Below are 14,443 nucleotides of genomic sequence, written 5' to 3'. Positions count from 1 at the left end.
TTGAAGTGGGTTGGAGGCTTTGGGGGTCTTGAGTGGTCACTTCTCCCCCACCGCTAGATCAATCTGTGGTCTACCGATCCTGCCCTTTCCTGTGCTGATGCTGTCTTTAGTTTGTTGTGTCTCCAGGGACTAGAAAAAGGATGTTAGTGCCAGAAAAGTGGTGCCCTAGCCCCGCATGGCCCCTTTCACGGTCACATCATGTTCTTGGTTCTTCACCAACAGTCAGTCCTTGGATGGGTCTTGGTGTTTGAGACATCTCCATCACCCCCTTCTCTTCCGGCCTCCTCCCCATACCAACAATAAGCTGCTCCTAAGTGATCTTGGTGTCAGTTGATAAACAGATCTTTGAAAGTGTAACTAATTTAGAAAGTAAACCCTGACCCCTTTGTCTTCACCAAAGATCTATAAGAAAGGACGGAGCTGGTGTAAAGCAAAATAGGGCTTAATATTGAATCACTTTAGATTGTGATTCAATCTCTGCACCATCCCTACACCCTGGACTGAAAAATATTTCTCACTAAAAATCTAGCACTGCATTAGTATCCATGACATCCTGCCCCCAAAAGGATAACTACAGATACTAACAATGAAAAACTAGGGCACTCCAATATTAAATTAAAGCATACAGCTATTTAATAAAAGCATTTTCCCATCCCAAACCTCTGACCCTAACAATAAACCCTAATCTAACTCTAACCTACCAAACTGTAAGTCCTAGGCCTACTCCTAACCAAACCACAGCCCTAACTCTAAGCACTAACCCCTAACTGTAACCTCTAACCCTAACTATAACACAAACCCTTTCCTTTATTCTGCCCTTGGTTTCAGTGTTGGGGCCCTTGGCTGGGCTGGTGGTGTCCAGGTCATGGTGCAACCCAGGTGTTGTCCAGGTGGAGTGCTGTATTGCAGCAGGTGTTACCCAGGTGGATCCACACCTGTGTGGAACTCGGGTGTTGTCCAGGTGTAACACCATGTAGGAGTGTATGAGCTGGGTGCTGTCCAGGTGTAGTGCATTTTGCATCAGATGTTATCCAGCTGTATCTATGCCACACCTCTTTGTGACTCAGGTGTGTGTCTGTCACACCCATGTACAACCCAGATGTTGTCGCCTCTCACTGACAATTTCCCTCCTCAGCTGATTCCGCCACCTTCATGGGAACAGGTGGGGATGCATACACATTTCACTCGACATCTGTGTTTCTGCCCACACGCATTTGTGTACACACACCTGACACAGGTGTTGCTCAGCGGGTTTATTACTGTTTCCATCATAATGCAGCCTCTGTGGGGGCACATCCTTCTGTGGGGGTGGGGTGAGGGCTGTTAGGCACCCCCCCCTTCCCCAAATGTCCCAGGTGTCACCTGCTCATGACCCACAGACATACACCTGCTCCTCTGTGGTCCTGGGGGGGTTGGGGGATACTGAGAGGGTCTTGTGGGGTGGCAACGGACTCCAGGGGGTCTCAGGGGTCTTTGACAGGGTGCCAGGAGTCTCAGGGGGTCCCTCAGTGGCCTCGAAGTGGTCAACACGGAAAGCCCAGCGCCCCGGGACCCCCAGGTTGCTGCGGTGGTTGAGGCTCTGCACTGCAGGCGTGCGGGACCCTGGCACATTGTAGTAGTGGACATCGTCTCCACTGTTGAACCCAGCCTGCAGGAAGGAAGATGAGGGAACAGGGGAGGACATGAAGGGAGGGGAACAGGGGGATGGGAGAAGGTGGGGGGTAAATTTTGCCCAAATTCCCACTGAATTTTACCAAAAATGAGCCGCATTTCACCCCAAATGCACTTCATTCCACCTAAAATACCTCTGTTTTCAGACCAGATCTCCCTGATTTCACTACAAATTCCCTTAATTCTACCCCAAATTCCCTTAAATCCTACTTAAAGTCCCCCTAATTTCACCCCAAATCCCTTTAATTCCACCCAAATCTCCTTCATTCCACCCCTAAATGCTTTACCCCCGTCAAGCCCCGAATCCCTCCTAGCCGAGTGTCCCCCATCCCTTGGACTGTCCTCATCTGCACAGGGATATCCCCATGCCCAGTGTCTCCTGTCCGTCTCTGTGTCTCCACCTGTGCAGGGATGCCCCCCAGGCCAGTGTGGGGATCCCCCTGGTTAGCAATGCCAGTTGTCCACTGCAAGTCTCCGTAGTTGAGCAGGACAAAGCACGTGACACCATCTGAGGCCAGCACAGCCTGGAAGGTGTTCACCTGCAGGGGGACATTGTCACCATGTCACCGTGACCCCCAGCTATGTTTCCATCCCTGTGTCCCCAAACCATTGGTGCCACCATGGTTAGGGACATCATGGTTGAAGGTCAAGATATTTGAGCCCCTCCCCACCTTGCCCCATATCCCACCTTGTCTGAGGCAGCCCCAAAATAGGCCACACGGTCCCAGGTGGCCACGAATGCCCAGGTAGGCTGTGGAGGCGGGTCCCCGGGTGGCACAGCAGGTGCCAGGTCCTGGGCCAGGCGTGCCAGCAGCTGGGAGTCCCGGCTCTGCCGGTAGAAGACATCTCCTCCCACACGGGTGTCCACATCAGCCCAGTACGGCGCCACAAAGGGGCGATGGCCTGGCAGCGGGAAGGGCTGGGGGGTGAACTCCGGGACCATTGTCCCGAAGGACACCACGCCATTGTTGTTCACCTGCAGGCAGAGGTCACCTATGGGACACACCTGGGTGGCATCAACCACAGGGATCCTCCACGATAGTCCCAGGTACAATGTCTCCAGTCATGGAGATCACAACTATGGTGATCCCCAACTACGGTGATCTCTGTGAAGACCCCCAACCTCCAGTCAGTCACCACAGAGCCTCCCAGTATGAGCCTGGGAGCCCCACTGTCACCCTAGAATCTACCAGTATGGGCCTGGAACCCCAAAACCACCTGAGGGCATCACAGGTGTCCCCAGTGTCTTCAGGGACCCCCATGAGTATCCCTGATGTCCCCACTCACCAACATAGTCAAGGAGGAGGAGGAGGAAGAGATGATATAAACTCTTGTGGCTGCATCCAACTTGTCACCCTCCCCTTGGTGTCACCCTCCACCTGTGTTACCCACCAAATGCCACCTCCCCCATGTCCCCCCAGTCACATGACCAACATAGAGTGAGTGGTGGGCACGCCCAAAGAAGGAGAAGTTTTCCTGGAGGAAGATCTCAGGGCTCGTCCCGTCGTCCTCATGGTGGGTGGCCTCATCCCCCACCCCTGGTCCGAAGGGGTACAGGACCCTACCTGGGGACACACACCTGTCACACACCTGGGACACACAGGATGCCACCTGGGGAACACACACAGTGGTACCTGGGACCTCCCAGTGTGGAGTTGGGACCTTCCAATATGGGCCTAGACTCCCCATATAGCTCAGGGACCCCCAGTGTCACCCCAGAACCCCCCAGTGTGGGCATGGGGCCTGCTGGTAGGGGACTGAGATGTCCCAGTATGGAGCTGGGACCCTCCAGTATAAGTCTGAGACCTCCTAGTGTTGGACTGGGACCTCCCACTGTGGGCCTAGGACTCCCAGTATCACTCCAGAACCTTCCATGGGGCTGGCACCTCCCCAGTATAAGACTGGGACCCCAAACTCACCCAGGGATCCCACAGGGGTACCCAGTGTCCTCAGGGGTCCCCAGTCCTCTGCGTGGCTGAGGAGGAGAAGGATGACGACGGGGGAGACCTTCATGTGTCCAGGCCTGGGGGAGTGTGAGGGGATCCCCCATCAACCATGTCCCCACGTACCCTCTGACCTCTCCATCTTCCCCATGTCCCCAGTGTCCCCATATCCCCCCATGCCCCTCCATGTCTCCCCCAATGTCCTCAGTGTCCCCAATGACCCCCCCGTGCCCCTTGTCCTTCCCATGTCCCTCATGTCCCCCCTCCATGTCCCCCCTCCATATTCTCCTGTCCCCCCATGTGCCCCATGTCTCACATGTCCTCACTGGTCTCCCGTATTCCCCTGTGTCCACCATGTCCCACATATGCACCCATGTCCCCTATGTCCCCACGTCCCCCATGCCCACCAGTGTCCCCACTCACTGCACTCCCATGGTCCCAGTCTGTCCCAGTGCTGTGACTGGAGCCACTTTATGCCCAGGGAGGGGACAGGCTGGGGGTGGGGGATGACATGGGACACCCCCAGGTGGCACCTCCCAGGGCCCCAGGCAGTTCCTTCTCTGCCCAGACTGCAACTGGGGGGGACTGGAATGGACTGGGACGGACTGGGGGGGACACTGAGGTGGAGGCTGGGATGTGCTGGGGGACACTGGGAAGGCTGGAGGGGACAGGTGGGGAGGGGGCACTGAGTGTAACAAGGATGCATTGGGAGGCACTGGGGGTCACTGGAACATTCTGGAAGACACTGAGAATGTTGGAGGGTCACTGGGGAGGGAAACTGGGAGGGACTGAGATGCATTGGGAGGCACTGGGGGATGCTGGGACATACTAGGGGACACTGCAAGGCTTAAACGGGCACTGGGGGGACACTGAGTGACACTGGGATGCAGGAGGAGGGACTGGGGGGACTGGGACAAACTGGGAGGGATTTGGGAACACCATGGGGAATAGTGGCAGAGGACTGGAATGCACTGGGAGGGACTGGGGACAATGGGGGTACACTGGGGCCAGCTGAGTGGGGCTGGAAGAGACTGGGGGGGTAGGGGGTAGTTGTACTGGGAGAGACTGGGGGTACCAGGAGGCACACTGGGGCGGACTGGGAGCTGGGTACTGGCACGTGCTGGGAGGAACTGGGGATACTGGTGAGGGGTCACCTCCAGGTGTGCCGTGGCACACACCTCCCCTGCTGGACTCGGATGTCCGGGAACCCCCTCCCCTCCCCTCCCTGGCACCAAACATCCGGGTGCCCCCCCGCCCTTCCCTCCCCGTGGGACTCGGGCCTTGGGAAATATTGACCGACGGGGGAAGGGGGGACACGGAACCGCCCGCGGCAGGACGGGGTGGGAACAGCCCTCCCCGCCTCCCCACTGCCCCCCAGCATATCCCCAAACTCCTGCTTTCCCAGAATTCTCAGGATTTTATCCCAGATCACCGGCAAACGGCGCTTTCTGTCAGGTTTCATTTTGGGGGCGAAAGCAGAGTTTTGGGACTTCTAAAAATCCGGGTTTTCCGGATCTGAGGATGTTTGAGGATGACGTCAATGATAGGGCGCGGCCACCCAGGTGAAATGTCAATTTTCCACATCACTGGGTGGGAAGAAAGGCAAAATCGAGGGGGACTTCCTGGCAGTTTCCCCAACTTAGGATCTTTTTCCCCCTTTTCTGGACTTGAAAAAAAATAAATAGACTTACGCCTATTTTTTAACTCTTTCCACTCTGTTGTTGGTCTCTTTCCCCAATTTGAGATCTTTCTCAAGGCTCTTTCCCCCTTGTTTATTCACTTTTCCCTTGCTTTCTACTCTTTTTCCCGCTTTTCTTGTGCTTCTCTCCCACTCCTCTTCCCCTCTTTGTGTGGGGTTCTTTCCCCCGTTTCTGATGTCCCTCTTTTTTTGTCCCTTCCCCCTATTTTTTGCACACTTGCTCACTTTTTAATATTCCTTTCCCCCATTTTTGGGTCCTTTTCCCATTTGTGGTGTCTTTTCCCATCCATTTGAGTTTTTATTCTCATTTGGGGGGTTCTTTCCACCCTTTCCCCCCCCCCCCCTTTTCTCCTTTTTTGAGCTCTTTCCACTTTTTCAGTTCTTTTCCTCTGTTGGCTCCCTTCCTCATTTACAGGTCTATTTTACCAACTTTTGGGATTATTTCCTGCCCCCCATGCTCTCGCTCCCTTTTTTGGTCTCTTTTCCTGAATTTTGGGGTCCTTTCCCCAGTTTTGTCTCTTCCCCCTCTTTTTGGTCTCCTTTCCCATCTTTTCGGGGCTCTTTTCTCCCTTTTGGGAAACTCCTTTTCCCCTTTTTGGTCTCTTTTCCATCTTTTGGGCCTTCTTTCCCCTTTTTGGGGATCCTTTCCCTCTTTTTTTGGCTATTTTTCAACCCTTCTTTGGCACTGTTCCCCCTAGTGCCACCCCCAAGACATCCAAATGCCCCCAGTCCCCCCTCCCCCAGTGTCCCCCTGGTGTCACCCACCCGGGTGACGCTGGGCACACGCCAGGCCGTGGCCAGTGCTCACACACTGCTCGTCACCGTCAGGCCCTTGCAGGTCGTTGCTGGTGGCACCGTCGCAGCTGCCACAGAGGCCACCGAGCGTGGCCTGGTCACCTCCACTGCCGCCCCCGCGGCCCCCGGTTCCACCAGAAATCCCGGGGTGATTCGGAGCGTCGTGTGCGTCTCCGTGATGGCCAGTGGTCCCAAGAACTCTGTGAGCTGGAAAACACCGAATTAGGGGGGAAAAGGGGATTTGGGGCGATGCAGGGGTGAAGGGTAGTTGGAGGAATCTGGTTGGAAAAGAGGGAGTTTGTGGAAAAATGATGGGATGCATCAAGGCGTGGTGGGGGTAGGATGAGGGACAACACATGTAGGTGCTTCTCTGACATGAAACTGGGAGAATAAGGAGCAATTTTGGTAAAAATTTTGGGGTGCGTCAGTTTTTGGATGTCTCTTAGTGACCATGGCCCACACAGGTGCTTCACTGGGAGCAGAATAGAGCAATTTGGGGCAAAATTAAGAACATCCTGTGATGCTGGTGGGATGAGACAACCCATGTGGACTCTTACTGGGAATGAAATTAGGGAAAAAATACAGGGTTCTTTTTTAATTAAAATGAAGGTCAGAAGGACGTTTAGGGTGACAACACGCAATGGTGACGACATTTTTGGGCACCAGCCAGGGTGGTGATGACTCACCCAGACCTTCCTGTTCCTCTGCACAGTGATGAGGCCATGGCGGGTGAAGAGGTGAAATGCCACCACTGCCAGCTGGTCCCCGAGATCCTTGACGTCCCCCAGCAGCTGGAACCACACGGGGTCCCGGGGGTCACACACGCTGGCCGCCACACAGATGCCGGTGGCTAGGGTGGCCCCGGTGACACCATCACAGGTGACGAAGCGGGTGGCAGGGGACAGGGTGCAGTGCCCCAGGTGTGCGATGCAGGTGTGGCTGCCGTCATGGAGGCTGCAGATGTGGCTGAAGGGACAAGTGAAGGGGTGGAACTGGAAGCCCCCGGGCCCCAGGAAGGTGCAAGACTGGGAGCAGTCAGAGGTCAGGATGGTCTCAGCGATCTGTTTTCCATGGATAAAATGTGGAAAGTGGGGAAAAGTGGCCTAAAATGGCCCAAAAATGCGGATGACAATGCTGTGAGGTCTCAGGGAGGGAGGGAGGGAGGAAAGGGGCCCATGGCTCCCATATTCCCCATGTGTCTTCATATCCCCAGTGGGTGCCCATGGGGACCAGCAGCATGTCCCCAGCATGTGGCCATATACCCACATGTCCCCTTGTCCCCTATGGGGCGCACACTGGGGGGACTGGGACCTGCTGGGGGACACTGGGAGCACTGGTGAAGACACAGGGAGACACTGGGATGTGCTGGGAGACACTGGGAAGGACATTAAGTTCCCCCACTAAGAAACTGGGATGCATTGGGAAGCACTGTGGGGGGAACAGAGTCAAGTTGGGAGGGATTGGGAACGCTGTGGGGGAAATTGGGGGAGGACTCGAATACCCTGGGAGGGACTTTGGACAATACCGGGAATACCGTGGGAGACTGGAGGGGAGGAGAGACCCTGATCTCTCTCACCCCTGGGGTAAAGGGGGATCCACTGGGGGATGTGTTTGGGGGAAGTGGGACACACGGGGAGAAATGGTGATGTGGGGGATGCTGGGCTCTACTGGAAGGGACTGGGGACACTGTGGGAGGCACACTGAAGGGACCCGGGATCACCATGGGGAGCCTGGAAGGAGCTGGGCTGGAACTGGGCTGTACTGGGCGGCACTGGGGCCGCACCCACCCGAAGGAGTGCCCCTGGTGCAGGCAGCCGCAGGTGCTGGGGGGACGCCGCGGGCCCGTGGAACAGCAGCCCCTCGGAGCACTGACACCCTCAAAGCAGCGCTCGCTGCAGGGGGGACGCACCTGCACAGGTGTGCTCACAGGTGCGGCCACACAGCTGCTGGTGGCTCTTGGGGGGCAGGTGAGAGCTGGGAAAGGGAGGGAGGAAACAAAGGGGGGGCAGTGGGGGGCAGTGGGGCTACTGGAGGGTCATCTGGGGTCAATAGGTGTCTCCTGGGATCAATGCCATCCCATCTGTGGGGCGGGTGCTCCCATGGGGCTCCCATTTGGGGATGGGGGGCCCCACTGGTTGCACAGGGTTCCACTGGGGGACACAGGCTTCCCGTTTTGGGAGGTGTCCCCTTTGGGACTGTAATTTGGGCATTTCCCAGATGGGGCCTTAGCAATGCAGACATGTACCCCTTTTTCCATGCAGGAATGAGACCTTGCTCCATTTCACTCCCCCAGGCCTCCAAATTCCCACCCCCACCAAAATTTCCACTCCATGCGCAATTCCTGTCCCCACAAAAATCCTGACCCGTGAATTCCCATCCTCCCAAAACTTCACCACCCCAAATTCCCAACTCCAAACTTCCTGTCACCTCAAATTCCCGACCCCCCCCCCAAAATTCCCAACCCCTCCATGTACTCACGGCAACCTGTGACCTGCCGACACTCCTGGAGCACCCCTCCTGCTGCCTGGCACGAAGCTGTGTTCGCATCTGGCACTTGCAGCTCACCAGGTACATGCGGGGCGGCACTGCCCCGTGACACCCCGCAAAGGGTCCCTCGGGGTCCGTGAGCACAGCACTGTGACTGGGCCTTGGAGCAGCTGGGAGTGGGTGCCAGGTGGGCGCAGTTTGGGGGGGAGCTGCCCAGAGCCTCCCCAGCGGAGTTGTTCTCGTTGGGGTCCCCACTGAAGTTGCTGCAGAGACCCCGGGGGCGGCAGGATGTGGGGGGCAGCGTTAGCATATGTTGCCTTCGTAGAGGATTTGGGGGCCCCCCTGGACCTGCAGCAGCCAGTGGGACCCTACCTGTGCCATCCCCACCATGCCCCCACACAGCCACAGCGACAGCAAGTGGCACTCACCATCCACCCAGAGGAGACAGGGGTGAGGATCCCGAAAGGGAAGTCAGACCACAAAAGGTGGGGTTAATCCCCCAAAATAGGGTTTGCATCCCCAAAATCAGGGCTTGCACCCCCAAAACTAGGGTCTGGACTTCCTTCTGTGCACCTCAAACCCATGGTTTACGTCCCAAAAAGGGATGGTGATTACATTCCAAAATGAGAGTTTTCAACCCCAAAATCATGGTTTGCACCTCAGTCACATGGTTAGCACCAGAATGGGTCTGTACACATCAGAGCACACACCAAAAGTGGTGGGTGTACCCCAAACAGGGTTTGTACCTGTGAAGTCAGGCTTTCACTCCCAAAAGCATTGCCCTCAAAACACGGCTTGCACCCACAAAACAGGGCGTGCAGCCCAAAGTCAGAGCTTTCACCCTAAACAAGGCCTTTCCTCACTGCTGCACCTCCCAAAACCCCATTTCCATCCCCCTTTTTGCCCCTCAAATACCTTTTTGACCCCAAAACTTGGGCTTGCACCCCCAAGCCCCCAGGGCCTCCACTCACCACCACCTCCCACTGCTGTCCCCTGTCCATCACCACGGTCACCCGGTACGCCCTCACCATCACCTGCTGCACTTCCATGTCCTCCTGCTCCAAGGCCACTGTGATAGGCTCCAGCTCTTCTTTAGGCTCACCCCTTTCCAACTCCAGCAGCAGGGGGGTGCAGGACCCCCAAAATTCCCCAGGTGCCCATCGAAGGTGCTGTAAGCCCCTGCCCCCAAAATCTGGCACTGGCTGCAGGTGCAGGGGTGGCACCCCAGTACCCCATCCTACACTGTGCATTCCTCGTCACTGGAGCAGCCTGGAGTGGGGTGACACTCCAGCCCCCCATTTTCAGAGCAGATGCAGCTCTAAGTGCAGGGGTCTCAGGGTAAAACTGCACGCCCCAGGGGTAGTAGCGGCCCTCCAAGACACAGTCGCATTGGGGCAGGGGCACGCAGTGATCCCTGCTCTGGAAAAATCTAGGATCACAGAAACAACCTTCAAAGTGTGTGGAGGCATCAGAGCAGTCCTGAGGTCCAGCTTCGCCTTGGCAGGTGGGGGGCAGGGGGCGGCCACAGAGCTCATAGTGCTGGTTTGGGGAGCACACAGGGCCTGCCAGGAAGGGAGAAGGGTTTGGAACACCAAAACCCCCACAAAAACCCCCTACAAAGCCTCAAAACCCTAATGGACATCCCAAACTCCCATGGATAACCCAAAACTCCCTTGTCTGAGCACTAGAACCCCTCATCCAGGCCTCCCCTTGTGCAGACCCCAAATCCCCCATGGAGACCCCAAAACCCCCACTGACACCCTAAAGCTCCCAATGCAGACCCAAAAACCCCTGGGAACACCTCAAACCTGCCATGGAAACCCCAAGACCCCCACAGACAGCCCCCCCTCCCCTTCTCCCTGCCAGACACCCCAAATACCTGCACGGACAGCCCAAAACTCCTTGCCTAACCCATGTCCCTCTCTGCCCTCCAAACCCCCCCGTAATCTCCCAAGCCCCCCAAGTCCCCCCATACTGCAGAAGGCAGCCGTTCTCTACGGCCGCACGGCAGTGCCCTGGCTCTGCCACCCAACAACATAAGTGGCCATGGACTGGCACGCAGTGTCCTGGTGGCCCTTGAACAGGAAGGCATCAAAGAGACAGTCATCCAAGTAAGGGCTGGGGTTGATGATGTCGTGGCAGGTGGGAAAAGGCACCCATTTCTTCCCCAGCAGCCCAGAGTGCTTGTCCCCACCGTAGGCATGGTTTTGGGCATCGCTGCATACCTGGTAGCCCTTGCTGCACCCAGTTGAGCACCCAGGGACATCACTGACCTTCCAGCTGTCCCCCAGGTGGGTCTCATTGTCAGCGTCGTGGCCATCGCAGCTGACACAGTTGTTCTGGGGGTCACCATTGCCGTTGCCACAGAGGCTGCAGATGGCACGGGCGTAGGTGTTGGGGATGATGACACAGGCGTTGCTGTACCAGTCAAAGGGACTTGCCCAAGAGGGAGAGTTGGAGCTAGTGGTTGTGGGTGAAGGGAAGGTCCAACAGGACACCAGTTAACCTGGAAAGAGAGTCACAGGTGGCAAAAGGTCACGCAATGAATTTGAAACTCACCCAGGTGTCATACAATGACCTTGAAGACCATCTAGATCCCGCATGATGACCTTGAAACCTTCCTGAAGACCATACAATGACCTTGAAACCTAACCCAATGCCATAGAATGACCCTGAAACCCACTAAGATGTCACACAATGGCTTTGTAGCCCACCAAGACATCATGCAATGACTTTGAAGCCCACCAAGGTGATTTTGTAGCCCACCCAGATTCCACCCCAATGACTTTGAAACCCATCTAACCACCATACAAGAATCTTGAAACCCAACCAGATGCCTTGAAATTACTTTGAAAACCACCTCAACACCTTACAAGGACCTTGGAACTCCACCCAGGTGTCATGTGATGACCTTGAAGGGCACCTGGGGACCATACCATGACCTTGAGCTCTTCCCAGGTGCCATGTAATGACTCCGAACTACTCCCACCAACTCCTTCATCCCTACCTTGACCTCCTGGGGATGTTCCTGGCTGAAGCTGAGGGTCATGTTGTACACCTCCACGGTGACCACCTTGGTGAAGGAGACCAGGCGGCTGCCATGGTGATTGTTCTCCGCAGTGACAGCAAAGGGGATGAGGGTTGGGTCAGCGGAGCAAAGCCCCACCGACTGGTGGACACAGGTACCCGTGAAGTTGTAGCAGTGCCCGTCGAAGGTGGTACAGTGGGGGTCACCAGTGGCCACACAGATGGAGGTCTGTTGGCCACGCACTGCCGCACGCCCTTCACCACCGCGCACACCTCACCCGGCTTACACCCGGAGTCCTCGCACACCGCCATTCCCAGCTCCATGTCACACCTGCACCTGGAGTGACAGGTGTCATCGCCCCAAAACTCCTCACCAGGACGGTAGTAGCGGCCGTCACGGGTGCAGCCACAGCAGGACAGCGGCACGCGCTGTCTGCCGCTGAGCACTGGTCGGTGCTACAGGCACAGGTCTCCACACAGGGCTGGTCACAGGTGGCTGGACTGTCCCCGTCGGAGCAGGTGGCTGGACAGGCATTGCCACAGGGCTCATAGCGGCTGTTTTCAGGGCAAGGTAAGGCTGCAGGGGGAGAAAACTGGGATGAGGGTGGGATTAGGGGAGTGGACAGCATTCAGCAGAGTCGGTGGGGATTGGAAAAGGATCTTGAACATGGGGAAGGGTCTGGAAAACAAGAAGGGTCGATTGCAAGGAGGAAGGCCTGGGAAATGTGGGAAGAGACTGGGACAAGTGGGATGAGGTCTGAGCCATGTGGCAAGGGTCTGGGCCATGCTGGATGGGGTCTGGAATGCACAAGATGAAGTTTGGGACACAATGAGAAATTTCACAGAATTTCACAGAATGCCTAGGTTGGAAGAGACCTTAAAGATCATCGAGTCCAACCCATGCCCTAACACCTCAACTAAACCATGGCACTGAGTGCCACATCCAGCCTTTTTTTAAACACATCCAGGGATGGGGATTCCACCACCTCCCTGGGCAGACCATTCCAGAAGTTATCACTCTTTCTGTAAAAAACATTTTCCTAATATCCAACCATTATTTCCCTTGATGTAGCTTGAGACTGTGTCCTCTGCTCCTGTCAGTTGTTGCTTGGTGAAAGAGACCAACCCCCACCTGACTACAACCACCTTTCAGAAAGTTGTAGAAAGTGATAAGGTCACCTCTGAATCTCCAGGCCTGGAACATGTGGGAAAGATCCGGATTCTTGGAAAGATGGACTGGGTTCTGGGACACAAGAAGCAGCTGGAGCACCAGGAGAAACTTCTGGAGAACTTCCAAGGATCACCTGAGGGATTTGAGGGCTTCACCCAGGATGGATCCCACTCCATTCCCCTCCTCCCCACTCTGGCTCCTTCTCTTCTCAAAGAAAACCTGTCCCAGGGTGACGGATCGACCTTGCCCCGTCGCTCAGACACAGGTCAGACAGGCAGTTGCGATAGAAGCCATGAGGCTTCGCTATGTCGTGACGTGCTCTGAAGAGCCCCTGGAAGGATTTTTTCATGATCCTACACCAGTGGTTCCCTCCATAAAGCTCCTTCTTCTTCTCATCACATACTGGGCATGCTCCATCACAATAATCCCAAGAAATCAGGTCGCCCTTGGAGCCAGCGCTTTTCCAGCTTTTGGCCCATGTGACAATTGCAGTGATGTTGTCACCAGCCTTGGGGACATTGTCAAGGTTGAAATTCCCACAGACGCCGCAGATGTGGCAGAAGTAGCTGCTGGGGAGGTTGATCAGGAGGTGCCAGTTCCAGTCATAGAAGACCCAGAGACCAAAATCTGTCTCCAGAGCAACACGGAACCCACTGGGACATACCTTCCCATCTGCCAGGAGCACTGGGAGCAGCATCACCTCCCCGTTCACCTGCCAATGGCCCAACATTCCCAGTTATCTCAATGTTTTATTCTCAACATACACCAATATTTTATTCCAAATGTATCCTAATATTCTATTCCTCATGTATTCCAATTTTTTATTCCCAGCATATTCCAACACTAAATCCCATCATATCCCAACATTTTACATCTTATATATCCCAACATTTTATTCCTGACATTATTACTGACATGCCCCAACATTCTATTCTCACCATGACCCAATATTTTATTCCCAAAATATCCAAACACTCCACAGTATTTTATTCTGGCTGCCTCCCAACATTTTATTCCTGAAATATCCTAATATTTTATTCCCTAGACAGACCAACATTTTATCCCAGTTTATCCCAACATCTTATTCCTGTTTTTTTGCTGGCATATCCCAACATTTTACTCCCAGCAAATCCCAACATCTTATTCCAATCTTATCACAACATTCTGTTCCTGACATATCCAAGTATTCTATTCCCCATATTTTGTTCCTACCATTTCTCAACTTTTTATTCCTGACATATCCCAACATTTTATTCCCCAAATTTTCCCAACATTTCAACAATCAGCCTCCCAATCTGACTGATTTATCCCAAAATAACATTGGCACTGCTGGATGAAGAAGGAGGTAGGGAAGAGCTGGATGAAGCAAAAAGTTGGGAAAAAGCCCAAATTCTCACATTTCCACCCAACTCACCCAGACTCTTCCATCTCCATTCCAGCAGAAGGAGATGCATTGTCCGTAGATGTCAACATTGACCAAGGAGACACAGTGTCACCATTGAGTCAGGAACGGGAATGAAGGCAACACAACTCCAATGATTTTCAGAAGGCATAAAAGCTCACTTATTACAAAACTTCATGTTTTTATAAGCAACATCGTTCACCCAGAACCTGATTGGTTCTTAATAACACCTGTCACCCCATTGGTTA

At 54.8% G+C, this 14,443-nt stretch overlaps 2 protein-coding genes across 7 annotated transcripts; both read right to left on the bottom strand.

The window, feature by feature from the left end:
* Positions 1-1,238: 1,238 nt before the first annotated feature.
* On the bottom strand, positions 1,239-5,185 carry LOC121359574 (sushi, nidogen and EGF-like domain-containing protein 1). Of its 2 annotated transcripts, XM_041478602.1 has the most exons (6): positions 5,047-5,185; positions 3,591-3,694; positions 3,106-3,236; positions 2,360-2,647; positions 2,073-2,210; positions 1,239-1,648 (listed from the first exon to the last, which is right to left on the bottom strand). In XM_041478602.1, exons 2-6 carry the CDS (start codon positions 3,682-3,684, stop codon positions 1,367-1,369), a joined length of 933 nt encoding a protein of 310 aa, XP_041334536.1. In that variant the 5' UTR covers positions 3,685-3,694; positions 5,047-5,185; the 3' UTR covers positions 1,239-1,366. The 2 variants fall into 2 exon arrangements, with proteins under 2 accessions (XP_041334536.1, XP_041334535.1); XM_041478601.1 differs by lacking the exon at positions 5,047-5,185 and having other exon boundaries at positions 3,591-4,231.
* On the bottom strand, positions 5,082-12,998 carry LOC121359575 (protein PRRC1-like). 5 transcript variants are annotated; one of them, XM_041478604.1, is made up of 8 exons: positions 12,802-12,998; positions 11,603-12,199; positions 10,869-11,101; positions 9,624-10,157; positions 8,587-8,858; positions 6,795-7,169; positions 6,079-6,315; positions 5,082-5,200 (listed from the first exon to the last, which is right to left on the bottom strand). In XM_041478604.1, the coding sequence occupies exons 5-7, from the start codon at positions 8,680-8,682 to the stop codon at positions 6,118-6,120; spliced, it is 669 nt and encodes a 222-aa protein (XP_041334538.1). In that variant the 5' UTR covers positions 8,683-8,858; positions 9,624-10,157; positions 10,869-11,101; positions 11,603-12,199; positions 12,802-12,998; the 3' UTR covers positions 5,082-5,200; positions 6,079-6,117. The 5 variants fall into 5 exon arrangements, with proteins under 5 accessions (XP_041334538.1, XP_041334539.1, XP_041334540.1 ...); XM_041478605.1 differs by having other exon boundaries at positions 9,630-10,157; XM_041478606.1 differs by having other exon boundaries at positions 11,954-12,199.
* Positions 12,999-14,443: the final 1,445 nt, after the last annotated feature.

Source organism: Pyrgilauda ruficollis, unplaced genomic scaffold (genome assembly GCF_017590135.1).
Source record: "Pyrgilauda ruficollis isolate IOZ18807 unplaced genomic scaffold, ASM1759013v1 scaffold453, whole genome shotgun sequence".
Lineage (NCBI taxonomy): Eukaryota > Metazoa > Chordata > Aves > Passeriformes > Passeridae > Pyrgilauda > Pyrgilauda ruficollis.
This window is presented reverse-complemented; position numbering and strand designations above follow the sequence as displayed.